Raw genomic sequence first — 27,761 nt, forward strand, 5'->3', positions numbered from 1 at the left:
CCGACGCCCGAGAGCATGCGGGCCTAGGGCTTGCGACTCCGCAGGGTCTCGTGTTGTTCCCGGAGATCAAGTTCATGTAACGTGTGAAACCGGGAGTAGCTCTCGGCCGCACAGATCGATTTTTGAGATAAGGTTCGCAGCGAGCTCCGAATTGCAACATTAAAAGCTTCTTCTGAAAGACTGACCGCGTGGTGTAAAACCAAGAGTGACGATGAGACGCGCAGCGTGCTACTGGCTATCGCCGGTTCTGCACTCCAGGGGCTTCTAACATTTATTTTACTTGAAAATCTGCGCGAAGGATCAAATAAATGGAGTGAAGCCGTACTTCCGAGCAGCACTTTGGCACCTACCTATGAGTCACTTTGTAATTTGAAGATAAGGCATGACTTCCTAAACTCAAGAACATTGGAGTTGTGAAAGCCATATGTTTTTCCGCATTTCTTGTGAGTCTGTGCTACGGCCACTGCTATTCGTTACCTCGAAACAGTCGCTGCACGATGCGAGTTGTAAGCGTAACTAAATCATCCCTGAAATTTGTAAGCTTTTCTCAGCTGAAATCTGCGGCTTGAATTTTCCGTCCGATTCTAGGGTGAGCCTCCGTTCCGCGGACGCCGAGCGGTGCTCTGGGGCGACGGCGCCGAGCTCTAACAGAGGGAAGTTGCGAATCTCAAAGCAGAGAGTGAGGAATTGGGGGTAACTGAGCTTCCTGAGGTGATCCTGAAACAGCGATACAGAACCCACTGCATACTGTTTAGTGAAAGAGAACACGCGCAAGGCAGACCTTTTCACAAACATAAATAGGAAAAAGACTTTTTTTTAAAAAAAAAAAGAAAAAAAAAGAGTTCAGAGCTTTCCAGTGTCATAGCTCACAGAAAGTTAAAAAAAGTCATGCTTAAGTTCTCAAATATTCCTCAGACACAGCAAACCTAAATAGTGTTCAGTTAAATAAATGTATGAGAGATTCTGGGGGAATGGAGGTAAGAGAAAAGCTTGAAACTAAAAGAGGAAGGAAAATTTTGTTTCAATAAACAGCACTTTTTTTTTTTATACACAACAAGCTAGTACAAGAAAAGGCTAAAAACACTGCTTTAGGAATGGCCATTTACTGTCGGCATGAAGCATAGCTTACCCTTTTTAAATAACACAGTGAATTTGAAATACATCATTTACAAAACATGGATCAATTTATTATTCCAATTCTGTTAGTGTTGTCAATCTCATAATTTAGCAGAGGTGGAACTGAGGTATACCTTGTTGAGGGAGGTTAAGTAATACTTGGAAGCCTCTTTGCTATATCCCACTTGATTACTTTTGTTTATGTACACTGAACAGCAGCACACTAAACATTCACAAGCTGTGTCATATTGGCATTACAATAGTCATTTTTATAAACAACAGCAAATGCAATAAAAACAAGTTACCCTTTTTTTAAATCTGAAATGAAATGTTTGATTTAAAAAAAATAACAGTAGTTCATTTAAGGAATTAGTCTCTTCTGACGGGTATTAAGAAATCTGATGTCAGTTTTTAAAACGCTTTATTAGCCAGCACAGGTCCGTATTCTTCATTTAAGTTCCTTGACAGCGTTGTTAGGGTTTTCTCAGTCCCCGTGTCCTTCAGGTGTAAGCAGGGAATGCAGAAAGTCTCACGGATCCATGTTTGGGAGGAGGAAGGGGGAAAATAAAGGACAAACACCTCTTGATGATGTTCCGGAGAGACTTACCATTCTTTTCACACAGAAAACAGCAATGACCTAAGCAGTCCCGTTCGCTTTAGCAGCTCCAGTGAAGAGTCCTGGCGGTCAGTGGCGTGACCAGTGCAACTATCATAGACTGGATTCTTTGGGAGGAAAGTCAACATTTGTCACCATTGTGACCACGGTCACGATGTCCTCTGTCGTTATAATGTTAGTTAATTTTTGCATCTGAATAATCCGTTCTTCTACGCAACCCGCCGACAACCTGGCCTCGGCGTCGTGATCCCAGCACTCCTCTATCGTTTCGCAAAGCATCGCCATGCCCTGCGAGCAAACAAAGCGAAGTGAAAAACAACGGTACGCGGAGTTAGAGCGAGTTTTACGAAGGCGGGGTCGCCTGGCAATTCCAATAGCAGGCTGCATTTTAAGGTACACCTGCCAAACCTCGCCCCTTCTGCCAACCACAAAGCTCTGCCTCTTTCTTGTGAAACCTAGCGGGGTTCAAAACCTTTTTTACAGATTATTTTGCACTATTTAAGCAAGATACGCAACAGCCAGCAAATCCTTTGCACCACGCAGTGTCGCAGCCTGTTGGGGAAGTCCTCGTGGTATCTTGAAAGATCCTGTGCTAAGAGAGGTGAAGTTCTTCAGCGATCAAAGGAAACTTGAACGCACGCACCGAACAGCACAAAAGGGGGTTTGTGTCTGACAGCAGGTCACTCTTCTCCAAAGTAACACTGAGCTAATACAGTCATATGCTAATTACAAGGAGCAGATGGTAACGGACACTCGTTTTTCTTGCAGACAGACAGCGTCATCTATTGTTTCTAACAACCCATTTTTTTGGGGAAAAAAAAAAACCAACCCAAACCCCGGTGCTAGGGATAAGCAGCGGCGTTACTGCAAGTCTCCAGCCATGAACCACGTCAGGGAAGCGTGCGATTCCTCCCTAACCGGTCCCAGAAATGCTCATACGACACTGCCTGCCCTATCTTAGCACCTTCAGTGTGTAGCATTCCTGTACTAAATCAAGATTATTATTTCTTAAATATATTTTTAACATGTGCATTCAAAGATTACCTTCAAGAATTTCTTCTTTCACCAAAAAAGAGTGTGTGTGTGTGTGGAAAATCACTCAAATCACTCAAGAGGAGAGAGAACGTTCTAAGATTAAGAACACGCTAGTTTACAGTCCATCTACTTCTTACTAGACCTACTAAATTCTTCCTAAAAGACAGCATTACGAACACTGCACAGGATTAACCAGATTTGAAATTCAAATCATGGCAGAACTTTGAAGAACTCGGTTGCGTAACTACTTACAGAATGTTTTTGCCAACACTCTCTTAAAACAGGTCTCTTCTTTTTATGAACTACAACTTCCTGCATGTCTTCAAGGGAGGGATGCTGGCCAATTTCTTCTTCAAATGGCAACATGTACTCATCTACTGGGCCTACAGATAAAAAAAAACAAAGAGAAGTTAAACCACCAATTTTGCTTTATAAATGGGGGAAAAAATAAGACTGGTATCTTAGAAACGTAGCCCATAACCAGGATCTTATGGAGCGTTGACTTTCTGTGGCGGTTATGGCTTGTCCTAACGGCAGGTTAGCAGCAAGCCATGACTAAGATCTTAGCGGAGCAGCGGTGGCATTCACAGGAGCTAGAAGCCTTCGCTCTCCTGCGCGTGGCAGCCAAGCGCGGCTCCCGGCCCAGCTCCCTCGCAACTGAAAGCTTCGAAACGCAAGGGCGGAGGGAGGCTCTCGGATCCACAGCTTCTCCCCTGCCTCCTCCAACAAATCATGGCTTTGGTAGGATCAGTCATCCTCCTCCTCCTCCCAAGTTTGCTGGCACTCTCGGTATCAGATGGCCACGCAGGCGCCCGACAGCCACTTGTGAATGTTTTCAAGTACCACAAACGCTGCAGGAAGCAAGCCTGCAACAGCAACTGCGGCATCTCTCTGCGAGCGTAACGCGCTGCCTCCTCCAATCCACACTGCCCAGGACAAGAGTACCTATGTGGAAGGCTAAGCATAATACTTGTCCGTAACAGAACCCGTAGGAGGGACACGCTCCATATGCAGAACCACAGACGACATAATGGACACTATCACAGTAAGGTGTTTTGTGCTCTCAGATCAAGTCTGAAAAAAAGGAGGAAGGGGACCACAGCAGAAGCGAACGGTATGGTACACGTGAGTCCCACCAGGTACCTTCTGGGGAAGAAAAGCCCAACCACAACCCACAAAACACCCCACCACAACCATGTCTTTGCAGAAATTGAAGCGGCAGCCGGGACTGTGATCATGGCTGTAGAGCTACACAAAGCCGTGACTCAGGAAGGCTGCTTTCCTTCACCGACGCCACCCCTACCTTCTGGAACAACCACCGCATCGGCCAGACACCCCTACGACACACTTCTAGCGAGATTTAGGTACGTACATTTTACAGTACACCAAGGCATGAAAAATCAACGCAGAATGTGGGACTTGGAGACTTGTGTGAGATCGTGCGGATCCTGTTAGTAAACAGCTTAACATTTCTAAAAGGGTAAAATCTCCCCAGTGGCTTCTGCTCCGCGAGGCACGTCTGAAGCAGAAAAGCACTGCTCGGAGGGGAAGAGCGCTGTGCGGCCACGCGCTGATCTGCTGCGATCTCCCGTTCGCCCTGGCTCCTTACATGGCTGTCAGCTGCACTCGGCTCTCCCACGAGAGCTTCGTGACAAACGGCATCACAACCCCAAGTGAAACTGTCGTATTTACTTAGTTGGATTCAGTTGCTTTCAAGACTGTACTGAAAATGCAACTTTCTCCCCAGCATTTTTGAGCCTTGCCTTTTACCTTGCTCTTGATTAATCCTGACTTATTCCAGACACCCAAAAAAGATCTCTATTTACAAAATTTAAGAATAGAATTCATACTTGAAACAGGGGACACCCAGTAACTTTGCTTGATAGCTTAAAAATTGGCTCCAATGCTGTGCTTTGAGGCAAACGACTGTGATGGACCAGCTGCAGATCTCTCAGACATGACTGCATTTTCCATCTCTAGGCTATCAACCAGTTATCAGAAATTCCTCAGAAGTTCTGGCATCTAGGTGAGCTGAACTAATGATGCATGAGTGACAACGAAGAGAAAGAGAGGGCAGGGAAGCACTGAGCTTCCATGGCACAGCCTCACTCTGGCACCTGTGGCTAAACCAGGAACAGAGCCTTTTCCATCTCTTGCTGCAGACAACTGACTCCCCGACGCACTGAAGAGCAGGTCACCAGGTCGGGAAGGGCCACGGTGGCATCCTGCGTATGCCTGGGAGCAGCTAGAAAATGATCAACTGCATCAATCTTCTTTGTAATAAAATATATGTTGACCTACGAAAACTCGTGTCTTTTGGCCTTATAATCCCTGGCTGTATCGGGAGCCGCTCTCTGACGTTAATCGGCGCCTCCGCACATCTTCCCCAGGCAGCACTAACAGGCCGGTCACTGCCCAGGTGCTAGGGTGTACAGCAGGAGGCACTGACTTCCCAGCGGGTGCTGGTGGGATATCGCTGTTACCAAGGTTAATCTAATCTCAGTTTTTGTTTACGAGAAGCAGCGATACCTTTAAGGTAAATTGTTTGGCACTGAACAGGCCGAACTAAGAAGAAACCCAACATATTGGGTTAGGAGTTCCGCAGTAATCCTCTCTCTTCCTTACGACGACCAGGAGAAACACAACAGGTGTCCAAGTATCGGAAAACTTTTACCTGGGATGCCAAGTACTAAATTATAAAGTGGCTGCGTGGTGTTGGCGTTTCATTTGTTTCCCCACATGACTACCACCCTTACTGAATCTTACTACATACATATAATCTACCTTCCAATGTCTTGCTATAAATACACCTCTCAAATTACATTAAACATTTCCATAACACGAATATGTTGCTTACCATCTGAGGCAGTACAGCGGGATGCCAATTCCCAGAGGACTAATCCCATGGCATACATATCTATTCTCAAAAATGCATCCCTTTGGAAATTTATAGCACCTTCTAGTACCTCAGGAGCCATATACCTTCGTGTGCCAACCTGGAAAGACAGGAAAGCATGAAAATTTGTACGCTAAGAATAAACATGATCACAATTTCCGTCAATCTGGTGACGATTATAAAAATGCTGCAGACCAGTACTATTTTTTGTCAAAGATTAAAAACAGCTGTGGCTGTCCTTGTTTAGGACTAAGTCTTGGAAGTTTCTTGTATTCTTATATCTAAGAGTAGGTAAGAGGAATTAGAAACTATCCTATAGACAGGGCCCTATAAAGGATATGTACAGAGCAAGAAAACCTGAATAAATTTTAAAAGAACACATTTGCATAACGAGTCAAGATATTTGTCACTGCCATTCCTCGTTCTCTTCCAGGTTACGGGAAGGCCACTATTCTTATTTTTTCACGTCAAACAAGTTATTAGTTTCACTTAAGGATGTGAAACTTGCTTATGTTTCTTCCCTTGACAGGAGCAGTCATAAAAATAGCAAAGGAAAACTACCTACCCAAGACACAATTTATACTGAGAAAGTTACATGAAATCACTTCCACAAAACTGGCCGTTAAATGAAGACTGCGGGGATACCCCCTCTTTTTGAAATTATGTCATCTGAATAAATCAGAACTGATATTATGTCTGAACAAGATCTACTCCACCATGTAAACCTTCATGGTAGCAGCTCCGTCTCTCCTAAGCAGCGTTACTGAGGTTTTATAACCTTATTGTAAAGGATTTTATTTTTGTCGCTCAGCCATAAACTGTGAAGTTCTGCCTAAAATGAAATATACTTAGTTTTCCAGAAACCGTAATGCTCTAAGTTCAAGCTTGTTATTTTAGAAGTATGTGGCGCTAAACCAGTTCCCTGTTGTGTGACAAGTGCTTGATTAGCACCGTTGTCAGAAAGTTAGAAGCTGGCTGCCAGTGTCATTCCTCAATTTCTGAGCAGAATCTCGGAACGATTAATTAAACTGTAGCAAGACCACTCTTTCTTCTCCAGATCCTCTAGTGAGAATGAAAATAAGGAGCGGAGAGAGAGGCCATGTAATGAGTTTGGGGGAGGGAAAAGGCTGTGATATGTAATTATCTAAAGAATTGTTTAATTTTTAGCCTGTGAGAAGGAAACACAAATTGCCACGTTCATTAAAGGTCACCAAAAATCAGCATTTTTCATGCACGGGATACTGTATCATCAACCCTAACCTATTGCTTTCCATTCACATACAGTTAACAGATGTATTGTTTATGTACATAAATTGGTATTTACCTGTCCATGTGTATCTCCTGCAGACTTTCCAGCCTCAAACTTTAAAGCTAGACCGAAATCAGCAATACAAGCTGTAAGGTTATTTTTCAGCAGCACATTCTTGCTTTTGATGTCCCTTTCAAGTTAAGGAAAAAAATTAGAAGTCTAGAACATGAAATACCGTATAAAGTTCTAAGGAAAAAGTAATATAATGAAACAAAGAATATTATAATCTAAAAAGCAAGAAAGTTGCAAAGAAGCCGTCCCTTTAAACAAAAAAAAGAATAACAATAAAACCTAGGAGAACACTTGCACATCTTTATTCTTACAGAAATAGAGGCCGCAACTGGAACTATAATTTTGTGCTTTGTTTTAAAAAATGTACAGATTTGTAAGCATGCATGACACAGAAACAGAATAAAAATGTAGTTACTGCATACTTTAGTTATAACCATATTCTGTTTGTTTAAACAGTAGGAAACAAAACACTTCGAAAAATGAATCTTGATTGTTTCTAACACAGAGATACACGATTTCCTGCAGAAACAAAAGACAATGGACTCGATCCAGGGATTCCCATCTGTCCTGTGCATATCGCTCCCCCTCCCCCGTTTTACCATCAGTCAAGCAGCTTTGCTCATGAAATTCCACATTCTGCAGAATTTTTATTTCTCTTACTCTATATGCCTATCTTATTTTGGTTACCACTATCATTTCAACTCCCTACTTCAAGTAATAGCTTTCTATACCTACCTCATTTAAAAAAATCCAGCGTTTACACTCAACAACAGGCAGAACACCATTTACAACAAATGTTTCTGTCTGAACGCCTTCAGTACCACTTAAAGTTATGTAAGTGTTTAAGTTGTTGCATGTAAGTGTTTAAGTTGTTTCCAATAGCTATAATGCCAATTATTTTGTGTACTGCAGAGGGCGCTTAAATAATTAACTGTATATAAAAAAAGAATTTATGACATTAACATCAACCACCACACCAAGTTCTATAAACCAGCGAAGTTTTTGCTTAGGCTGAGCAGATTTCTCTTATGAGGCTCTTGATAATTCTGGAAGGAAGATATCAAGGGTAGTTATCTGAATACTTCCTATCTATCCACGCTTCATATCCTTTAATTCACAGCTGAATATTAACAAACACCTGAAAATATTCTACATATACTATACCTGTGTGAGATGGCAGGTTTGTGCCCATCTTTTAGCCCTGGTATATCCTCGTGAAGATAAGCCAAGCCTCTAGCCATAGTTTGAGCGATGTGACATAGCTCATTCCAAGAGACCACATTAGCCTTGAGAAAGTCTGTTAATGAACCCTGTGCAGCGAAAGAGGAAAACAATTACAGATCAATTTTATTCTCAGCTACTCATAAAGAACACTTCTAGATGGCCTCCATCATTAACAAACACGGTATGCCTGTCTGCCTTCCTGTTTTCTGCTAGACCATGTAATTATACACATACATACGTAATCAACAGCTAGTTTAAACAACAAAAAATGAACCTTTGCATCATCTCTAGTCCACGAAGAGAATCAAGTCGCATCTACACATCACCTCAGCAAGAAAACAGTGCAATGAACTCAAGTGCAGTGGCACGCTTGCCAATGAACTGCGCCTAACTGTCAGTGGCAGAAATGGGAGCTAGACTTAAGATATCTAAGTTCTTGATAAAGACAACCCTGCTTTTCCAAGGGTGATTTATAATCTTCCAGGCACAGGGAATTACAGGTTGGATTCACCTTCATGGATCCTGCTGAACTGTGTACACGCATTCTCTTAAGACCTTTAACTGACAGTCTTTTCTTACAGACCAGCAACAGTAAACTCCAGTTTCACAAGACAGTTTTGGACTGAAACACATATTCTGAATAAATCTAAAACGATTAAGTAAAAATCTAGTCAACATAAAGCACTCCTCTTCAAACTCACTCCGACAGCCTGCTCTATGCACACATATTCATGGATTTGTGTATTAGCCGGTGTGCGAGATGTCACCGTGCCACACGTTGCTGTGTGAAAAGGCAACGCGAAAGGGAAAAATGAACAAAGTGCACTCAAAGTACAGAGGCAACCCTTTTAAAAATCAAATAAAAATTTCACATTTTCCATCAAAGTCATCTCAGATGCCATCTTTCCAACAGTAACAAGATTTTTAAAACTCTTAGACAAAAACCCAATCAAATAAATGACAATAACCTTTCAGGAAGGCAGATTAGTTTGATATTATCTACTTGATCATGGAGATCTGTCAAAAATTTTAGAGAGTTGGATAGTTTTAGTCTTCTAAATGATTAAAGCAGAGGCATAAATGGGAAGAAATGCCAGAATGAAGAATGAAATCTTCAATACTAGAAATATGATCTATGACTCAGCCTTAATGCATTAGCATATCCATATTTTACAGATGTATATTTTCTCAAATCTGCTACAGGTAACATCTTCCTAATGCCTCTGTGCCTGCACTAAATTTAAGCCTGGGGCTTTTTCTGCTCTTTGTACTTACACCTGTGCATTAAATGCATTAAAAAACCAAAAAGAAAAACAATCCACCTAAGTGGACAAAATAAAAGAGTGAGCACATTCCTAATTACATGTATTTATGTCTCTTATTGTGGTTATCACAACACAATTGGTACGCATTATTTTATTCTTATACACGCAAATCAGCTGACACAAGTAAAACAAGAACACCACAGCCTTGACAAGATGGAGTTTATTTAATTTAGGCATATTTAAATGGGGGATATTCAAAAATACACATTCTAAAAAGCAAAGAAGTAGAATATATTTGGTTGTTGTCTAAAACAACTCCTCTATTAAGTAAAGGCTGATGACAACTTTCTCAGCTGGCTGAAAATATATTTAAATAAATTCATTTCCAATGAAAAGAGACAAGCTAAGAATGAGCAAAAACTATTTTAAATGTTATTTCTTAACTGTTTAAAGTTCACGTTTGTGACAGATATCTAAGGCTGTTCTTCCTCTACCATCATCGTGAAAAAAGAGAAACCACATCATGAACTGAACACACCTTTTCATGAAATGCTGTAATTAACCAGAGATCGACATCAATGCTGGTGCCTCGTTTCTCTGCACCAATGAACTGTAAAATGTTATCGTGCTTCATTCCAGGTAAACTGTAAATTTCATATTCGTTCTGCCATGACTGTTTGTCCTTTGAAGGAAAGAACACATCAAACCAAGTTAATACCATAATAATAAGAGGTACTTTCCCCGACAGGAGTTTCTCCCGATAACTTGCTGTGCATTTGTGTATGATCTATCAAAAAGACTAAAACTATTTTTTTTTTAAGACAGGATTTACTACCTAAAGGACAGAAAGTGTATGTGTAGTGTATGCTACTAACATCGCGAGGCTGATTATTTACAAGTTCCACATGTTTTAGACTAGTAACAATATATGTTACAAACTAGTGACCTAATGTACACAAAAATACACCAGCCTGTCTGTTTTTGCATGTATTACATATCCACATTTAGTGGGAAATTGTCTGAAAAATGTTGATTTGTTGTAAACAGACATCAACTCTTGAAAATAGCATCAACTATCACGGATATGAACCAAGGGAAAAAAGCTGTAGATTAGGATTGGAGTCTACATACTGCAAATCACTGCAATTGCTTTAGTCTTAACAGCGTGGTTCAATTTTTACATTTTATTAATCTGCAAGAACCCCATAAAGAATTAGAACTACATTTTCCTTCAGTAAAAATAGTGAACACAGCCTCAGATTCAGTTTACGTTGTGCTGATGGCTGAAACCAGCAGAAATACATACCATTTCTCCTAGAATAAGAATCCACAGATATATTTATTCAGCAAGTCAACACTTGGTTAATAATCAGAAAACAAAAGGACGTTTCACCTCAAGTAGGAGTGGGTGATTTTAATTAATGTAAAATCTATCCTAATATCATTGTGTATGATCATTTTGCATTCTTTAACTAGACTGGATCTTAAATTTGTGAGTACGATCTCTTCTAAAGCATGACTTTCAGAGGGTAATTGCTAGGAAGTGAGTATTATTTCACTTAATTGAGGCTTATTTAATTGGAACAATCACCTTATGGATTTGCATTTCAGGACATTCCTTCCAAGTACAATTTAACTTGAAAAATATTAACAAACTCTTCTCAGTTGAGAGATGTGTGAGAGCTGCTTAGAACTGTTCATGCCAAATATGTATTGTTATGACTAGAAACATATTTAAATCTCACAGTGCTTATGTTTCATTAATGCTTGCAGCATTAAAATACTTACTTTAATTCAAACTCTACCTGCACATTTTTTTAGCTCACGACATTTCCTGCATTTAAGAATTTCTTTGACCTATCTAGATTTAGTGTGTACCGAAAACTCTCTAAAATAAGTCTCTTATTGTGACTAGAAAAGCTGGTTTAACATTATGCTATTACAAGCCACAAAGGCCACTATGAACTTCTGCTTACCTGAATAGGGAATATTTTAACTGCAACATACTCGTTCAGTAGTTGAGCTTTCCATACACACCCAAATCGTCCCCTAGCTTTGATCTCTAGTAACTGCAGTGGCTTCAAACCCATCAACGGTGAAGGTGGCGGTGGTCCAGGATCCTGAAATCAGGTTAAAAACCACTGAATTAATTTTGCTATTATATGTGCTATCTATGATGACAGCACTAGAAATAAAGGCTTGTAAACTGAAAGAGACTTGGTATCATTCTGTGATCATATACCCAACCCCCTCGCAACAAATTCCCCCAAACAAACCAGAAACAAAACAGCAACCCTTCTCCACAGGAAAGAAAAAGGAGATTGTAAAACATGCTCAGAATTAAAGTGCAAGCAACAGCGTAACAACAGTTCCGTATAAATCTGTCTAACCAGGTGTAAAAGCACAGCAGAAATTAAGGAACAAAGATAATCAAGCTTTACTTGTTGTGTGGTTTTTGTTTTTTGGTTTTTGGTTTTTTTAGCACTAGAATTAAAATGTGCACCTTTGATATATTTAAGGGGTCTTGTTCGTTTGTTTGTTTGACATACACGTGACCTGTTTAATCCTTTAGTTCAATGGCCTGGCAATGTGACTCTACACAGCCACAAAGTCCATTTCCACGCGACCTCAGCCATCAGCCAGGAAGCAGACGATGTCTACATGAGCAATTTGGTTGGGGACAGAAGTGACTAATTTTTTTTTTTTTTTTTTCATTCAGAAACCACTGAACCACACACACACGGTGCAGACGTTTGGCACAGGAAACCAAACATCATCACCTCCGCAGTCAGCCCCTCCAAGCCACGCGAACGGCAGTGCGAGGAACCACAGCACCGATGCTTCGACCTACATCCACTTCTATTGCTCCCAACTTTTGCTAGTGTAGCTAGCCAGTATGTTACCGAAATGTCAGTACTTGCCGCACCCCAGAAACAGAACTGGAATTAAATTTAAGATATTATCTTGTCATATCTTACAGCATTTATCCTTTACTGAGGGGCTAGCCCAACAATTCCTTTTCAAATATGGCTGCGTAAGCTGGGAAGTACAACTGCAACTGAGACGGTGCTTCCATACAGCTATCCGTATAACTACCGAGCTTACTACAGATTTTAACAATTTCCCTTTCTGGGAAAGACAACGTGACAACTTACTGAATATCTTGTATTTTCTACGTCTCTTACACATCCTGTATCATAGACATCATCTGAATGTAGCAAGTATATTTTAAATTTTATTGCCAAAAATGTGCTGCTTTCTGGGTTGTCATTTTCTCCCCAATCTAACATGTCAGATTAGCTCGTACCTGTGTAAGCTTCTTCCCCGCCATGAACAAGTGCATCAGACCCATCTACATATGCCTCTGCGTCGAAGAATATTACCCTACGCGCAGAGCCAGAGAAACATCATCCCTTCTGTCTGATCCCTGTTTTCTGCAGAAAAATAAGCCAAGTTCTGGTGCGTAGTGGTCACTAAGCAGCATTACCAATACTGTCACCACAAGAAACAGCTCCACCTTCCTTCCACACACCCCCAAATCAGTTTAAGCCACGATTTGTTCCTCGGTCCAAATCACTACAGAGAACTGCAAATGTCAGTGCCGGCGGAGACAGCGTGGGGGTAGACTGCTAGACCACAGGTGGGAAGCGGGTGAACGGCCGCTTTCAGTGGCAGCGCAGGTCTATGGGGACCACAAAATTGCACCACAAATTTCAATGTTACATATGGAAGAAAGAAACATACAAATGGAAGTTAGGTATCGCTTTTACATTATACCCACACAGCAGAATACCACAACAACAAAACCTAAAGTCTACTGTTCAAAAAAACCTCCAAAGTGTGCACTTGGCTTCTCTATTTTTTCCCTAACAGTCCCAGCTGTAATGCTGTTTTAAAGAGAAAGAATGAAAACCGCTGGAGTAGTTGCTTCTACGGAACAAATGAGAGTACTCAATAGTAGTTCAGTATTTGAGCACTTCTGTTAGCAACAGAAATCTTGTGCACGTTAAAGACATTTTCTGAACGATGGTGGTTTTAAGTATACTTGACTATTGTGAGAATGGAGACAAGTGCTTCTGTATCCAACGCAAGTTTGGAGTAGTTTAAGCGCAGGAATAAATAACCATTCTCTTGTTTTGTATTAAGCAACACCCTTCAAAAAGAACATGTTTCATAGAGAGACAGATTTATAGCCATTTCAAGAAATTGTAACCTAATCCCACAAATTAATAACTGTAACAGAAAATATAATGTTTGAAATTTGAATTAGAGACACATTACAATACTACCCTCAAAAAAGTATGAAATCCTTTTGCAAATGTGACAGCGACAGGTGCTTAAAGTTGTTACATCAAAATTGCTGGGTTTAAATTGGACAAACAACAATACAGAAAACAAAGTTTAAGAGCTAAGTTTTCCCTGCCGCGCTGCCTTTCATTCAATGCCAAAGGGCCTTTATTTCAGGCACCAGGGAAATCACTGTCCTCAATTTGTAATTGTCAAAACTAGAAACAAGGTGCCCAAATTTACTCACAAAAGCCTACTTTAATTTGTAAAAAACCCTGCTATTTTTAAGAATCCTCAGCACTGTGCAGCATCTGGGGGTTTAGCATCAGGCGATCAGCTTTTTAAAGTTTTGAACCTAGTGACTTGCCTAAATTAAGAGAACAATTTGTGGGAAGTAAACCCAAACCTCACTTTGCTTTAGCGGCTAGAACAGCTCCCTTTCCTCTCCACACCCTCCACCCAAAAAATCTGTCGGTATTTTGAAGGGCACTATGTGAATTTTTTCTCGATCACTAAGCAAATAACCACTTAATACTTCTCAAAGATTTTATATAAAAAAATAAATTACAGCATCTGTCGCATGAGAGAAGGCAATAATTCCTCAGTAAAAAGTGGCCAGCAAAAATCGGTGCTCCTTACTTTCACATTAAACCACAATACTTTTCATATACCTGGATTTCGTATGTCCTAGAAAATCCAGGCATTTCAAAATACTTCCCCACTACCTTATACAGCAGCCTCCTGCGGCTCCCTGCACATTTCCCTTCTGTGTTCAGACATTCTTATTAAGTCAAAACTTCCAGCATTCTTATGAAGAAGCAACACACCCACACACACAAATCAAAACAAATTACTTTAAAATGGAAAGTATAATTGCCTTCTGTTAACATAACTGAAAAGAATAGTTTTTCCAGGGTTTTTTTTCTGATCCTTTTCTAAACAGCTTTGTTAAAAAATCAATAGGCATTTACTCTAAAACTACAGGTACTATTTTTATATGGAAACATTCCTTGACAATATTTTCAATTTCTCTACTTCTAAGCAAAAATGTTTAACGTGCCACAGGCATAATTATTTTTGTATGGCTTTTTAAAATCATCTCTGTGGCGCCAAGGATGATGATATAGCGTGAGTAAAGATATAATGTGGATATATTAGTCTAACAGCTTGCCACAGCTGTCAAAAAAATAAGGGCCCAGTTCCCCGTTCCTGAGCTTTCCCTGTCCATTCCCTTGGACTGATTCTGGTCCTTGTTTGACCACGCAGCAAATCAAGGCAATACGTTATATTGCCAGAAAGCTTTGATTCATTTTGCTGAACTATCAGAAAACTAACCTGCTTTCAGTAAATAAATAAATCAGTTTGCAGCGAGGTCCAGGTTAACACAAAAAGCACGGCAAGGCAGAGGGAAGCAGGGCTCTGTTTTGGGAGCAGTGAGCCACTGGCCCATGTAACTTCACCCCAAGCACTCCACCTTCTCAAAGACGTGCTCGGTCCGAACCGTGGGGCAGTCAGAGGCAGCAGGAACACCCCTGCTGCACAGTGACCTGCTGCTACATAAAAAGCAGAAGCAGCTATGGGGGCAAAAAGTACTTGAACTGACTGGGTCATACGATGCTCGGACAACTAAGCCTTACTCCCCTTACAGCTCAAAGCCATTGATGATTAAAACCCTACGTTTGGGTTGTATGGTGATCTCAGAATCATGGACATCTAGTGATGTCATATGCTGTAAGGTTTTCGGATCTCAAACAATGCTTTTTGGTTCTGGTTTTTATAGCTGGGAGTTGCAGACAGCCGTCAGGTAGCGCATGCTAGTCACACCAGAAAAAGGACAGAGGGCAAAATACCCACTAAAGAGTGGCAACTTCCAGAAATAGGCTTCCCTGAGAGTCTTCAGGAATGGTTCTTATGGTCAGAGAGAAGCTTAACAAACGTGAAACATGAAACTACAAATACATTAAAAATATAACCAGCAGAACAGATTGTTTAAAGACCTGCCCCACCGCAGTCCATCAGCACTTGAGCTTATCTCCAGTCGCATCTCTCATGGCAACTGAACCAGGTACCACAAAGGGGAAAAAAGACCAACTACCCAAATGGGGTTTTATGTAGACACATTTTCATCCTTTTATTCCTCTCTTTCCTGATTCTCAAATATAACCAAGTTCCCAAACTTCCAGAGCACATGCAAGTTTTCCTTGTTAAATGGTGCAATATCTCCCCTTGGTTACATTTATCATACAGCTTAACATTGTGAACATGGTTGACAAGTTCTCACTGGAAGACTCTGATGACTCTCTTTGTTGTTTCCTCCGTTTTTAGTTTGGGACTAGTTCATTCTCAAACTGATCCATAAAGTTAAGATCCAAATACAGTAAAAGGAGTCAGAATTCTTAAGTTTTGTAATTATTCCAAAATTGACTATGATTTGTATCAAACTAGATTTCTTTTAAATTAAATGGCAACAAATTTTCTTTTTCGCCCTACAAAATCCTGTTTTATTGTACACTACAAACATTTTCCCCACAGTAATACAAAGTAGTTACTTGTAGGCACGACACTTCAGCTTCTCCCCTAACTGAAATTACCTCATTTGAAGCAAAACAGTAACACAAATAAAAGGAACTCGGATAAACTTTTACAGATGCAAGATATTCAGGGAAATATTTAAATAGCACCATTCTATTTTCTTCTAAATTACATTTACAAGGCATTTCAGCTATTAATGAGACACCTATAGAGACAAAAGAAGTTGAGCATTTGTATTACAACTCAAATCTTGACTTTTTCAATATTCAATTCAGAAGCCTAGCAATACTGACCAAGTTCCTGAATTAACAGGTTCCAGTTACTTGTAGTTTCACATGAAGTATCAGCAGTTTAATACACGTAAAAGTAACTTCTGGCCAGTGAAAAAAAGTCAAAGTAAAGACTTAATAGCGAAAGATTATTTTTCTTCAGGTGATCTATTTCTCCAAGCCCCTGAATCACACAAAACCCCATCACATCACCCAGACTCACAACATGCAGACCACACACCTCACTCAGACAGTCACAGTTCACAGGTGGGAGATGACAACAGATACCCCAAGACAGGACACAAGAGGGCAGGACCCGCTGTTTACTCCCAGGGCGACCCGGTCCAGCGAGACTCTCGCGCAGTCCCTGCCGGCTGGCCTGCTCCCACACCAGGGACTGGGGTCCCCAGCAGACACAGTCCTGGCAGAGCCCTCGCCACTGCTCCTACGATGTGGCACGAGGGCGGGAGTGACACACACGAGCTCGGCTGCAGATGAAGAACCGCAAACTGACTATGCCCTGTGTATTTCATTGTCAATCCCTGCAGACACTTCACTCAATAGCCTGAGAAATTATAGTAAGTTTTAAGAAAGCTATGAACAGCAGACTAAATCTGTGTTTAAGTCAGGTGTGTTTACAAATCTCTTGTCCAAAACACCAAAAAAATGTAATTCATACCAAAACAACTTCTTACATGTCCACAGAAAGTTCCATAACCATGAACAAACATCAATGCATCTTACCTCAATCATTATATGAAAGGCGTGCTTGTAGAGAGGGGAAAAAAAACACAGGCAAAAGAAATTACTATTTATACCAAGAATGGGATGAAAAAACAGCTTATAAGAAAAGAGACAAAACAGATTCTTTGAGAATTAACAACAAAAATATTCACGGGGCTAGCAATACTTTCTTGTACTAATAACAGATCATTTAAAATAAAAGACTCCATCATTGATATGTTAGCAAAGAAAAATGGGCAAAAAATAAAGATTATTATACAGACCATTAGCTGAATTGATCTCATAACTAAAACCAGAATTAGCCGTTAGAAGTGTATAAACAGTTACTTTACTACAAACCAGTTTAGAAACACATGCAGAAAATTAAACATACACACAAACACAAGGTATGCAAACTTCTTTCTTGTTATGCTTACAACTGTACAGTAGAGGGCAGCGTTGTATTTTTTTAAATTCACTGTAATTAGTAGCTAGCTGTGGAAAACGAAAACTTTTTCATGTCTAAGTTACAGCTAAACTTATAAACAAATAGGTCATTGTATATTAGGCCTATATTACTGAATTTAATCAATAAATCTGGCATGCTAGAGTTGTAACTAGAACAAGTGAACTTGAAAACTCTATATCCAGCATATATACAGGGAGATTGCAATATTCAAGATTCTTTCAAACCAGTAACATGAGTTTACTGACTGTGGAATGAAATCCATTATAAAAATCTAAGTCCCAGGGCACTGTTACTGGAACTTAAAACACATTTTAACTACACAGGCTTGTTTGTGCTTCTTTGATCTCTTCTGTAGTGAACAATCTCATTGCCACTCAAGCAGAAAATCTCCGAGACACCTTCGCTGCTCCTCTACTTTTGCTTGAGTCATTTTCTTTGTCCCTTATAATTCGATCAGATAGATGTTGCAAGAGCATGAAATTCAAACACTTGAAGTATTCAGCTGCCATGTAACAGCAATCATCCTTTCCTTCACCCTTTATCCTCACGTTCTTAGGATGATACAGAGCGCAGGGCCAACAAGAGGCTTTTCTCTGCACTTGAAAACCTTCTAGCACACACTCAGAGTCATCTAAATAATTAATAATAGAAAGGCTGAAGTATTTCTTGAAGGATAGATTAGTTGGGAGTTTGATTTATAAATACTGTAGCAGAGCTTGCTGCCACTGACAGAGCACTAGAGGATGCTGGAGCCCAACAGGATCACTCCACCTCCCACCATCGGTCAGCAGACCACCAGAGAAAACCCACTCCAAGAGTCTGAAGCAGACTCTTTCAGGACCTGTAAATATTTCCAGGCACTTCATAAGGGGAAAAAAACCCCCACAATACCCAAAACCCCAAACCCTTAAACTGGTTTTCAGAGTGGCTGATCATCTTCCCCTTCAAATCTCTGCAAGCTGGTGATTCCAGTAGAATGACAGCTATTCCACGTACACTTAGAAAAACTACAGGTGAGATTCTGCAGCACAAACTCCACAAACCATGAGCACCGTTACTGAAAAAACTTCCCCCTCCAAGCCCCGCATACTCCTTTGCCAGAAACAGCAGACAAGCAAAATAAAGTATTACTCAATCAGTGAATCTGACAGGGAATGACTACCGAAGAGAGTAACAGAAACACCGTCGTGTACTCATATTTCTGCTAACTCAGGTAGTCAAAGGACAGACAATAACTCTTAAAGAAATTATAAAACATTGCTTGTATGAAATAGTTATTCAAGGATTGTCTCTCCTATGGCTGTAAAAAAATTTATTAGTAATTTTTCAGACCTATTTGCTATTAAAATTCTCTAGCTCCTGAAAATTATGTAAATTCCTCAGAAATAAGGAAGAAGATACACGAATCCAACCTTTTTGCTCCTACCATAATGAGAAACTGCAAACACAAAGCTCTGAGAAATAAGAGTCCTCTCCCATGCCTCTCACTACTCTCAAGGGGATCAGCTTCCCCCAAACACTAATAAATTGGACATGCATGAAAATTTTCAGAGATTTATTTGCATCATAGACCCTGTGATTTTAAAGTCACTGTCTTGATAATGTAGATTGAATATTACTGTTTACAATGAATGAGCAACAGAAATTCAAGGTAAATTAAATGTAGTGCTGTAAAAGCCTTCAGTGTCTTGTCAGTTGTTAGATCCGTATATGCCGAGTAAACATTTAGGAGGATAAGACACCAGGCACTGCCTACATCCAGCCTTCCAGAGGGATACACATCATCTTGCCCCAGCCTCTCAGACCCACCCTGTACAGGCCCTGCTCCTAAAACTAAACCAACTTTTTAATAAGCCAGGAATACGGTATAGTACTGAAAGCATTTCTAAGACAATGCTCTGCTTGAATCAATTCAAAAGTGCAAAGTAACTTCAAGTTCACTGCAGAAATAAATTTGAAACGTTTTTTAAAATTCTAATTGTACTTTTAATTATAAAGTTCCCTTTAGGCTGCCATTCAGGGGTAAGATCCCTAAGTCTGGATTTGTTTACCTCTTGAAGATAAAAAAAAAAAAATACAGCTGCATTTATGGTTTATTTAAATGGAGACAGCTCATCCTGAAAGCAAATAGGCAATTCTGGAAAGTACTTTGAAAAATAATTTTTTTAAAAAAAAGCTGTCAAGATTTAGAACCAAAGTTTTGGAAGTCTAGTTGTACAGGGAGCGCTGGAAAAGCACGCATTGCTTTGGGTACTTGTTTTTCAGTTATCTGTCATACAAACCCTTCCCTCTTAAAGATTTTAAGGAACTCCTTGCATTGTAATAGCCTATGAATTCTTCAGAGAGTTACACGCTATTTACCTACTACACATTAAGGACCCCTTACCTATAGAAACTTTCCTACCACATCCTCACAGTGCCCCTATATTTGTAAGCCTGTTTTTTTTTTCCCCTGTAACAACCGTATCACAGTTGTGCCTCACTGAACCACAAAGGATCAGCACTAGATCATCCTCCTGTGCCATTCCAGCTGTTGATTGGAGTCAGTTCTAAAAGAAATTCTTATTAGTGCAGAGTCTTATCAGTGCGGTATTAGAGAATGAAATCATGCACACATCTAGCAGTCCAAATCTTGAGATCATTCAGCTATTCCTAATACCAACACTGCCACTCATTACACGTTAATCATTCATTAGCCACTGATACATACCCAACCATAACTCCTTCCTAGCTAGCCACAAGCTCTAACTCAGACTTTCTTTATTATTATTCTTCCTCTTTCTGAGCTCCACCTTTTCTTTATTGATCGATCTCTTTTCCCATTTCATATAAGCATCTGGCTTCTCCTCCACGTATTTTTTGAAGTAGCTATTAATCTTCCTAAGTTTGGACCAAGTCCTTGTAAAAACACCTCTCCCCTTCTTATTCTTCATTTTTTTAAAGTGTTATAATGATTCTATTAAAATATCTGTAACCACAATAAGATAAAAATGCAGCTGGAAGACAAAAATTGAAAAAACCTGAACACTTGATTTAATTCTTCATTCTTCTTCAGCAGCCAACTGCAATTTTCCCAGTGTGCCAAAGGGATAAAGAGTATCCCTGAAATTTTAAGTGCACCAGGTACATTATTTCACGTGCTAGAAGTTAATTTAGAGAACAAAACAAACAAATTAAAATCTTTTCCAATGCCAGCCATAAAAATTTTCCAAAACTATCTCACTGAAAACAAGCCATTCAAGTTACACACACACACACTCACCAAACTCCTTGGCACAGGTCTGGTGGCCTAGACCAGATGTCTGAGGGCAAAAACTGCCGCAAAGAGCAGGGCTTGTTTTGTTACATGTTCTTTCCTTATTACTTTCCAACACCAAATTTGTTTTTCCACTGCTACACATGCAGCAGGACCCGCGGTCAGTAGTTCAGAATGTCTTGCATCTGCCTATGTTAGAGACTTTTCTCCTTCATCATTATTCACCTCACGTAATATGACACTGTTTTAAATTCTAATGTCTTACAGCTGAAATGGAAATATCAAAACCATGAGATAGCTACAGAGATCTAGTCATACTTGAGTGTCTTCAGGAAAAGATACACTGAAGAAAAACTATTATGGTATGCTAGTGAAGGGAGCCATACCAAAATCGCCAGCAACCAAAAAATCAGAGTATTTTTTTATGCTCCAAAAACCTTGAGACCAGAGGGATAAGATCAACATCTCTTTATATTTGATACATGTGCTTCAATTGTTATTAATTCTTGGTTCACCTAGCACATGACTTTGAAGACAAGGGACGTTCTCCATAGATACAGGACTAGTGTGGTTCATCTATATGGGGTAAAAAAAATCCAAAAATGAAGCACATAAAAGATGACTGTGCTCAGGATAGGGAATAGTGGGTGAAAAGCTTAACAGAAGTGATATACAGGAGATTAAAAGCAGAAGATGTAGTCGTATTTTTCAACTGTGTAACCCTCCCCTCTGAGGAGAGATCCTAGCAACTAAGCTTGCTTTTACGGACACTTTAATAGATGGGATCTGTCCACTCTGAGTTTTTTGATGTCTGGAACACCAAAGAGGCCTAAATCAGGGCTTTCTTGTGCTTAGTGATGGAAAACATGAAGCATCTTTGACCGAAGTAATTTCAAACATTTCAGAAGAAAGCCCAAAAATAGGTTATGAAGACAATATGTGAATATGTAATGCTTTTTTCCAACCCTCTCGACATATGACTTTTACATTAAAAACAAGACAAAACCAAAAAAGCAACTCTGATCCAAGAAGATATTCGTAACCTGGGCACTCAAAGAGTACAAGAGGTTAGTCTCTCTTTGCACAGTATGGATGTAAAATGTTGGGAGCAACAGCTCTGTGAACTGATAAAAACCAAAAGTGTTACTTGTGTCAGTTATGCTATAAAATAGGTTATGGTCCTATCTATCGGATGACAGAGTGGTAACACCATAGCTGTAATTAGCATTGACTGACAACTCTGGCCCGAGCTCAAGAGATTTAAAAAATAATAAATAAATGAGCATAACATACCAACTCCTTGCCATCCGCATTCATATTTCTACTATGAATATTAGCAGTACAATATTTCCCTGTGGGAAAATCTAAACTGTACCTAATTTGAGAGTTAAAGCCTTTGTCCACAACAACAGCGTTTCATTTTCAGTATACCTGGTGCTTGTAAGTGAAAATTAACCAGATGAGAGTAACTCTTTCATATATAAAAATACACAGATTCAAATATTTCAAGTACTAATCCATTCTTTGGTAAGTTTGATCAGAATACGCATTTGCTGCATGATTACATCAAATATAAATAACAACATTAACCAGTTCTTTCAAAGCATTTTACATACAGACACATGTAGTTAGCAAACTTAATTTGTTAACAACTCATTTAAGAATTTAAATAGCGACAGATTTTATAGAATTTGAGAGTCAGCTTGAACTAGGCAGCACCCACACAATAAAGCGAGGCATAGTTAACAGCACACGCAAGAGGCAAAGAAGTACATAGGCCATGTAGGCCAAGACTAATGGGAGCAGCAGGAGCAACGACAGGTCCCTGCGTGGGCAGCAGCACCTCGGAGCGCACAGCTCTGCCGTGGCTGTCCCGGACCCGCGCCTCGGGACCCACTGAGCGCCTCCGACTCGGGTACCGGCAAGGAGCATCTCAGCAGTCCCCTACTCTAGTAACCCCCTTGACCTCTCCACCCACACACCTGAAAGAAAGCCACAATGAAATGTGTAAGGAGCAAACAAGAATATCTGCTGCTTTCCAGTCTTAAACCAAACATACAAACTAACCCTACTACATGAAATTTTGAAGTAATTTTTTGTACATTCAAAGAGAATGTGTAAAGTGAAGTTAATCCACAGAGCTGTGAACTGAGCTCAGTTTGTGTAGGAACTGCCTGCCTGGTAGGTGCATGCATGTACTTTGAAAGTCAAATTGATTCACGAGAAAATGAAGTTGCTTGCATTTTCTTAGACGTTTGTCCTTTATATTTTGCTACAGGTTAAAAAAATTTCTCCTAGCATATTTCTTCCTTTTTTTGAAATTTTCCAAACAATTCCTTTTCCTTTTGTCCTCTGATTTTTTAATTTACTTATCCCGTTGTCTCCTAATTCTTTCAAAATTTCTCATTCTTCCATGTTTCCTGATTTTTATATCGTTTGCTTATTCCTCATGTATCCTTTAACTTCTACTGGAAGAAAGATTAGTACCAGGGCATACTGCACCCAAGCACTGCCAACACCTTCTGGGAATAAACCAAGTAAAACGAGATATCCTTTATCTGTATCTCATACAGAAATCCCTGTTTCCTAGTGAGTATCTGCTGTACATCTGACCTGCCCCATTCTACCATTTGCTACGGGAAGATTTAGGAAGGAATCCTTTCGCCTACAAACTCTACTCATGCCCTAATTATTAAATATAATATTAATATTTACTATATTAATTGCATAAATATTTAAATGTTTGTTTCGTGGTTATAAAATTACTAATACTTTTCCCTCTCTTCCTGCTTCCTCTGCCTCCTGTTCAAATAATCTTTAATCAAATTTAAAGTGGGAAATACTGCTCTGCTGCATATGGGAGAATATTTAAATGACATTATTATGGAAATAGAATGTATAGTTTTTCAGGCAGAAGTAGCTTTTCCTGACTTTCCACATCAAACCTTAATGCCTATTCACCACAAGATAAGAAAATGTTATTACACCATAACTAGCTCAAGCACCAACATATACTTATCCCAACAGATACAATCTGAGCATTAACAAAACAGGTTATTACCCTATTTATTAAAAATTTATGACGTGTCCACTCCTGCACCAAACATAAACCATGCAAGAAAAGAATTGCAATAAAAAGGAGGAAGAACATAAAAATTCAAGTTCTTGGTATCTTGCACATATTTAACATTTGCTTGATTTTCTATCACTTTATCCTCTACTTATTTAATTTCTCTAAGTCTACAAAGGAAATTACATGCTGAAATTATTCACACAACTAGCAGTTATGAATTTAATCTTACAGTGAAGACTACTAGGTTGATGTAAAGTCCCAAATACATAAAAATTGAGATGGATGAAATAATTATGCTAACAGATTGCATGAAGTTTGAGGATCTGCAATACTTTCTGCAAGGACAGGAAACATACTTTTCTCCTCTAAATTATGTTCTTTTCGTTTGGCAAGAACAGATGCCCACTGCCTCCCCCCAAGTTCTTCTTATCTATTACTACAAAACTAAAACCAAAACAATCTTATTTATCAACCACAGGCAATAATGCTTCCTGGAACACCCTGAAGTCAAGCAGTAACACCAAAAATGTCACAGAAGCTGGCAGTACAGAGCAAATACATGTAAATTATTTTTAAGTACAATCGTACTGAAAGTAACAAGTGTTTTCATTTTATTTAGTTATGAACAGCATCATCATATCATCACTGTATGACAGGCAATGTATCCTGAGTGGTCGCTGCACTGAGTGAGGAAGCTTAAGTTCAATTCCTACTGCAAAAAGCAGAGTGTTGCGGGACCTCGGTAAGTCCTTCACTTCGCCACTTCCACTACCACATTTTGTTCATCTTTGCTACTTTGGCCTGAAGAGTTTCTTAACTCCTTTCATAAAGGCCTTCTAATCTCAGCTGAGTCTCTAGACACCACTGAAGGAAGAGGAGTTCTAGTATTAACGCTAACTACACCTACAGAATCAGCTGGAGCCTGACAACAGCAGGAACTATGAACATGCAGCCAAAAACAAGGTTTGTTTTGATCAACACGGCCAGTTTATGTTTCATGTTTGGAGTCCACAATCTCATAATATTTTCAAAGTAAAACACAAACACCGCTAAAACTGAAACATTTTAAGACAAAACACAAAACGCATAAACAAGTAAGAGGAAAAAGATGATAGGAATCACAGTAAGGCCACGAGCTGAGCTAAGCCCTGGAACTATGCTTCAGCTAAAGATTTTCTTTACGTTCCCTTTAACTGATACCTGTATCCCAGTTCCATGCTCTTCTTGTAGTTACTATATTCTATGCACTGCAAATTGCCATAATGAATTAGCACGTCTCCTTCATTTTTGTTTTAAGGTAAGCATTACATAAAGCTCAACCACAAGTACAGCTCAAACACAAGTGCAGCTGTACGCAACTTTTGGACAAGTAGTCCTTTTAACTATGTGGGAGTCCAAACTTCCCACGGCTCTCCAGCAGTACTGCATCTTTGCCAGCTCAAGTTGTGTTTAGTTTTTCCCCTCCCAAACACACAGACGTGTAAAAACATTAAGTAGTTGCTCATACGTTCATCAAATGCCAATTAAAGGAGATAAGGCCATTTAAGTAAAGCTTAATTTTCTGCTTTTGCGGCTAGCAAGCATTTGCACCTCTAAACCAGGAAAGTAACAGAAGACTTCAGCCACATGACAGATGCACACCCCTTCCTCTCCTCTTCACAAAATGGTCTTACCATTCAAAAAACCATAATCATAATGCAGCGACTTACTTGAGTTGGAACGAGAACTGGAGGATACGCTAGCTTGTGATGTCTGTACATCCAGAACGAAAAGAGCACAATCACTGCAATTCCCATTATAGGCACCAAAGAATAAAGCAAGGTATTGAACAGAGGTGGCTTAGGTGTCACAGGATTGGAAGTTGCTGTAGAAAGGAAAAAAGGACACAGCTTGTAAGAAACAAAAATCATCCAACGTTTGAAATGGCTGGCATCCTGATTTTCTAAAAACTCCTGCAATCAGCACAACAGGCTAAAAATACTTGGGTTAAATAGTGTACTCTAGAACAGACAGTTATTTAAAAAGAGCATTTTGGAAAGCGCAGAAATAACTTAGATCCCCAGATTTATACATCTAACTTTTTTGTGCTTCTAAGCTCCGCCTACCTACAGTGTCTAAGAGGTGTTGGTATTTTAAAAATATTGCAAGAATGCCATCACCTAATGAATGAAAAAAGAATCAATACAAAGGTTTAGTCTTCGGAATGTCTACAATAAATGTTGTTAATACGTAGAATAGGCCAGAAATAATCTGCCCTAGCTGAAGACTCGTCCATAGGACCTCCAGACAGGCTCCAGAGAAGCCCTGCTTCTGAGGCAGCCGGAGCAGGGGCAGCCACAGACCCCTGCGGCAAGAGAGGTTTCCATCAGAGTGAAGAATGTCAATTATTCACTTAGCAGTATCACTGACAAAAATGACAAGAATATCTCTTGGGTCAACAAAGGCTATTTTAATCTCACGGAAAACGTTATTTAATTTCATAAACAACTTCCTCTGGCTATTTGGTACACAGGACATTTGCTGTTTTCAGTTCAGTTATTAACATTATTCAGTTTTCCAACACAGATTAGATTCTTGACTGGAAGAAGATATGCAAGAATAATCAAATAATCTTTTAGTTATTGTTTTTTAAAACAATTATTTGTGAAATCTGCCCATCTGATTTTCTTTGTAACCTGGGAGAAAATTCTTTCCCCTTTTTTAAAGTTTACTGTGTCGATGTACAGAGAAACTCAAAGGTGCAATTAGTTCAAAGAAATAGCAAGAGTGCTGTTTCAAGAAGAGGAACATTCATAGGCTGGTACATGCATATAAGGATGATATGGCTTTTAGCCCAACGATTTATAGACACTTACAGAAGCTTAACTATACAATTAAGGTAAGATTTGACACTAACTTCTGTATCTTAAAACAGCCAATTATTTCAGATTATCCTCCCTCCTCACCCTTAGAAAAGAGCTGAAGTACCTTTTATCAATTTCAATTACTCCTACTATAGAGACCTTTCAAAGTTGAAGAAAATGAACTGGCAATTTTCTAGGCTCTTTATGTGAATGCACACAGCGCTCTATCATTCGGGAATCAGAAACCTTCTGGCGGGAAAAACTGACCACATTTTGAAAAGCCTTATCTCCTGAACATGCACAATGTTAAATGTTTCTGAACCCTGCTAAGCGGTTCCTTTACAAACGTGTTGGGCTAACTTACGTTGCGTGACTTCCATTTCAGGAAAGTAGAAAAAGCGTTCATTACACATGTTGCCTTCACAACAACAGAAAAACACCTCGGGGCTGTCTTTCTTCTCTATGCAATCATTCCTATAAAAGATAATAATAAAAAATTTATTAATCTTAAGTTGGGGGGGTTGTTCAAGAGAAAAACATATGCTCACATTTAAAATTTAAATTGAACTTCATTTAATCATCCAGGATAATGTACTACCCAGCTAGGACTTAAATCTGAAGAACCAAATTAAAATTTTGTTCATCATTTAATATTAATGATATGCCACTGCAATATGAAAACTGAAACAGTGCATTTTTAAACTTTTGTCTTAAAAATAGCAAAGAAAACCACTGACTGGATGTATTTCAAAAGCTGACAAAAATACTGAAGTTCATGATCTAGATTTAAACAGAATAAACGATCAAATGCTGGTGTTTAACCATAAACTCACAGT

General features: G+C 39.4%; 1 protein-coding gene across 1 annotated transcript in view; it reads right to left on the reverse strand.

The window, feature by feature from the left end:
- Positions 1–1,087: 1,087 nt before the first annotated feature.
- Positions 1,088–27,761, reverse strand: part of ACVR2A (activin A receptor type 2A) — a 67,806-nt gene continuing 41,132 nt past the window's right edge. The window contains exons 3-11 of the mRNA XM_064450992.1: positions 27,290–27,399; positions 25,792–25,946; positions 11,450–11,593; positions 10,012–10,155; positions 8,149–8,294; positions 6,988–7,102; positions 5,625–5,763; positions 3,020–3,150; positions 1,088–2,020 (exon numbers count right to left, since the gene is read on the reverse strand). Of these exons, the coding sequence (XP_064307062.1) occupies positions 1,826–2,020; positions 3,020–3,150; positions 5,625–5,763; positions 6,988–7,102; positions 8,149–8,294; positions 10,012–10,155; positions 11,450–11,593; positions 25,792–25,946; positions 27,290–27,399 (1,279 nt within the window). The 3' untranslated portion in view covers positions 1,088–1,825. The remainder of the gene's footprint in view (positions 2,021–3,019; positions 3,151–5,624; positions 5,764–6,987; positions 7,103–8,148; positions 8,295–10,011; positions 10,156–11,449; positions 11,594–25,791; positions 25,947–27,289; positions 27,400–27,761) is intronic.

Source organism: Phalacrocorax carbo, chromosome 5 (assembly GCF_963921805.1).
Source record: "Phalacrocorax carbo chromosome 5, bPhaCar2.1, whole genome shotgun sequence".
NCBI classification, from domain to species: domain Eukaryota; kingdom Metazoa; phylum Chordata; class Aves; order Suliformes; family Phalacrocoracidae; genus Phalacrocorax; species Phalacrocorax carbo.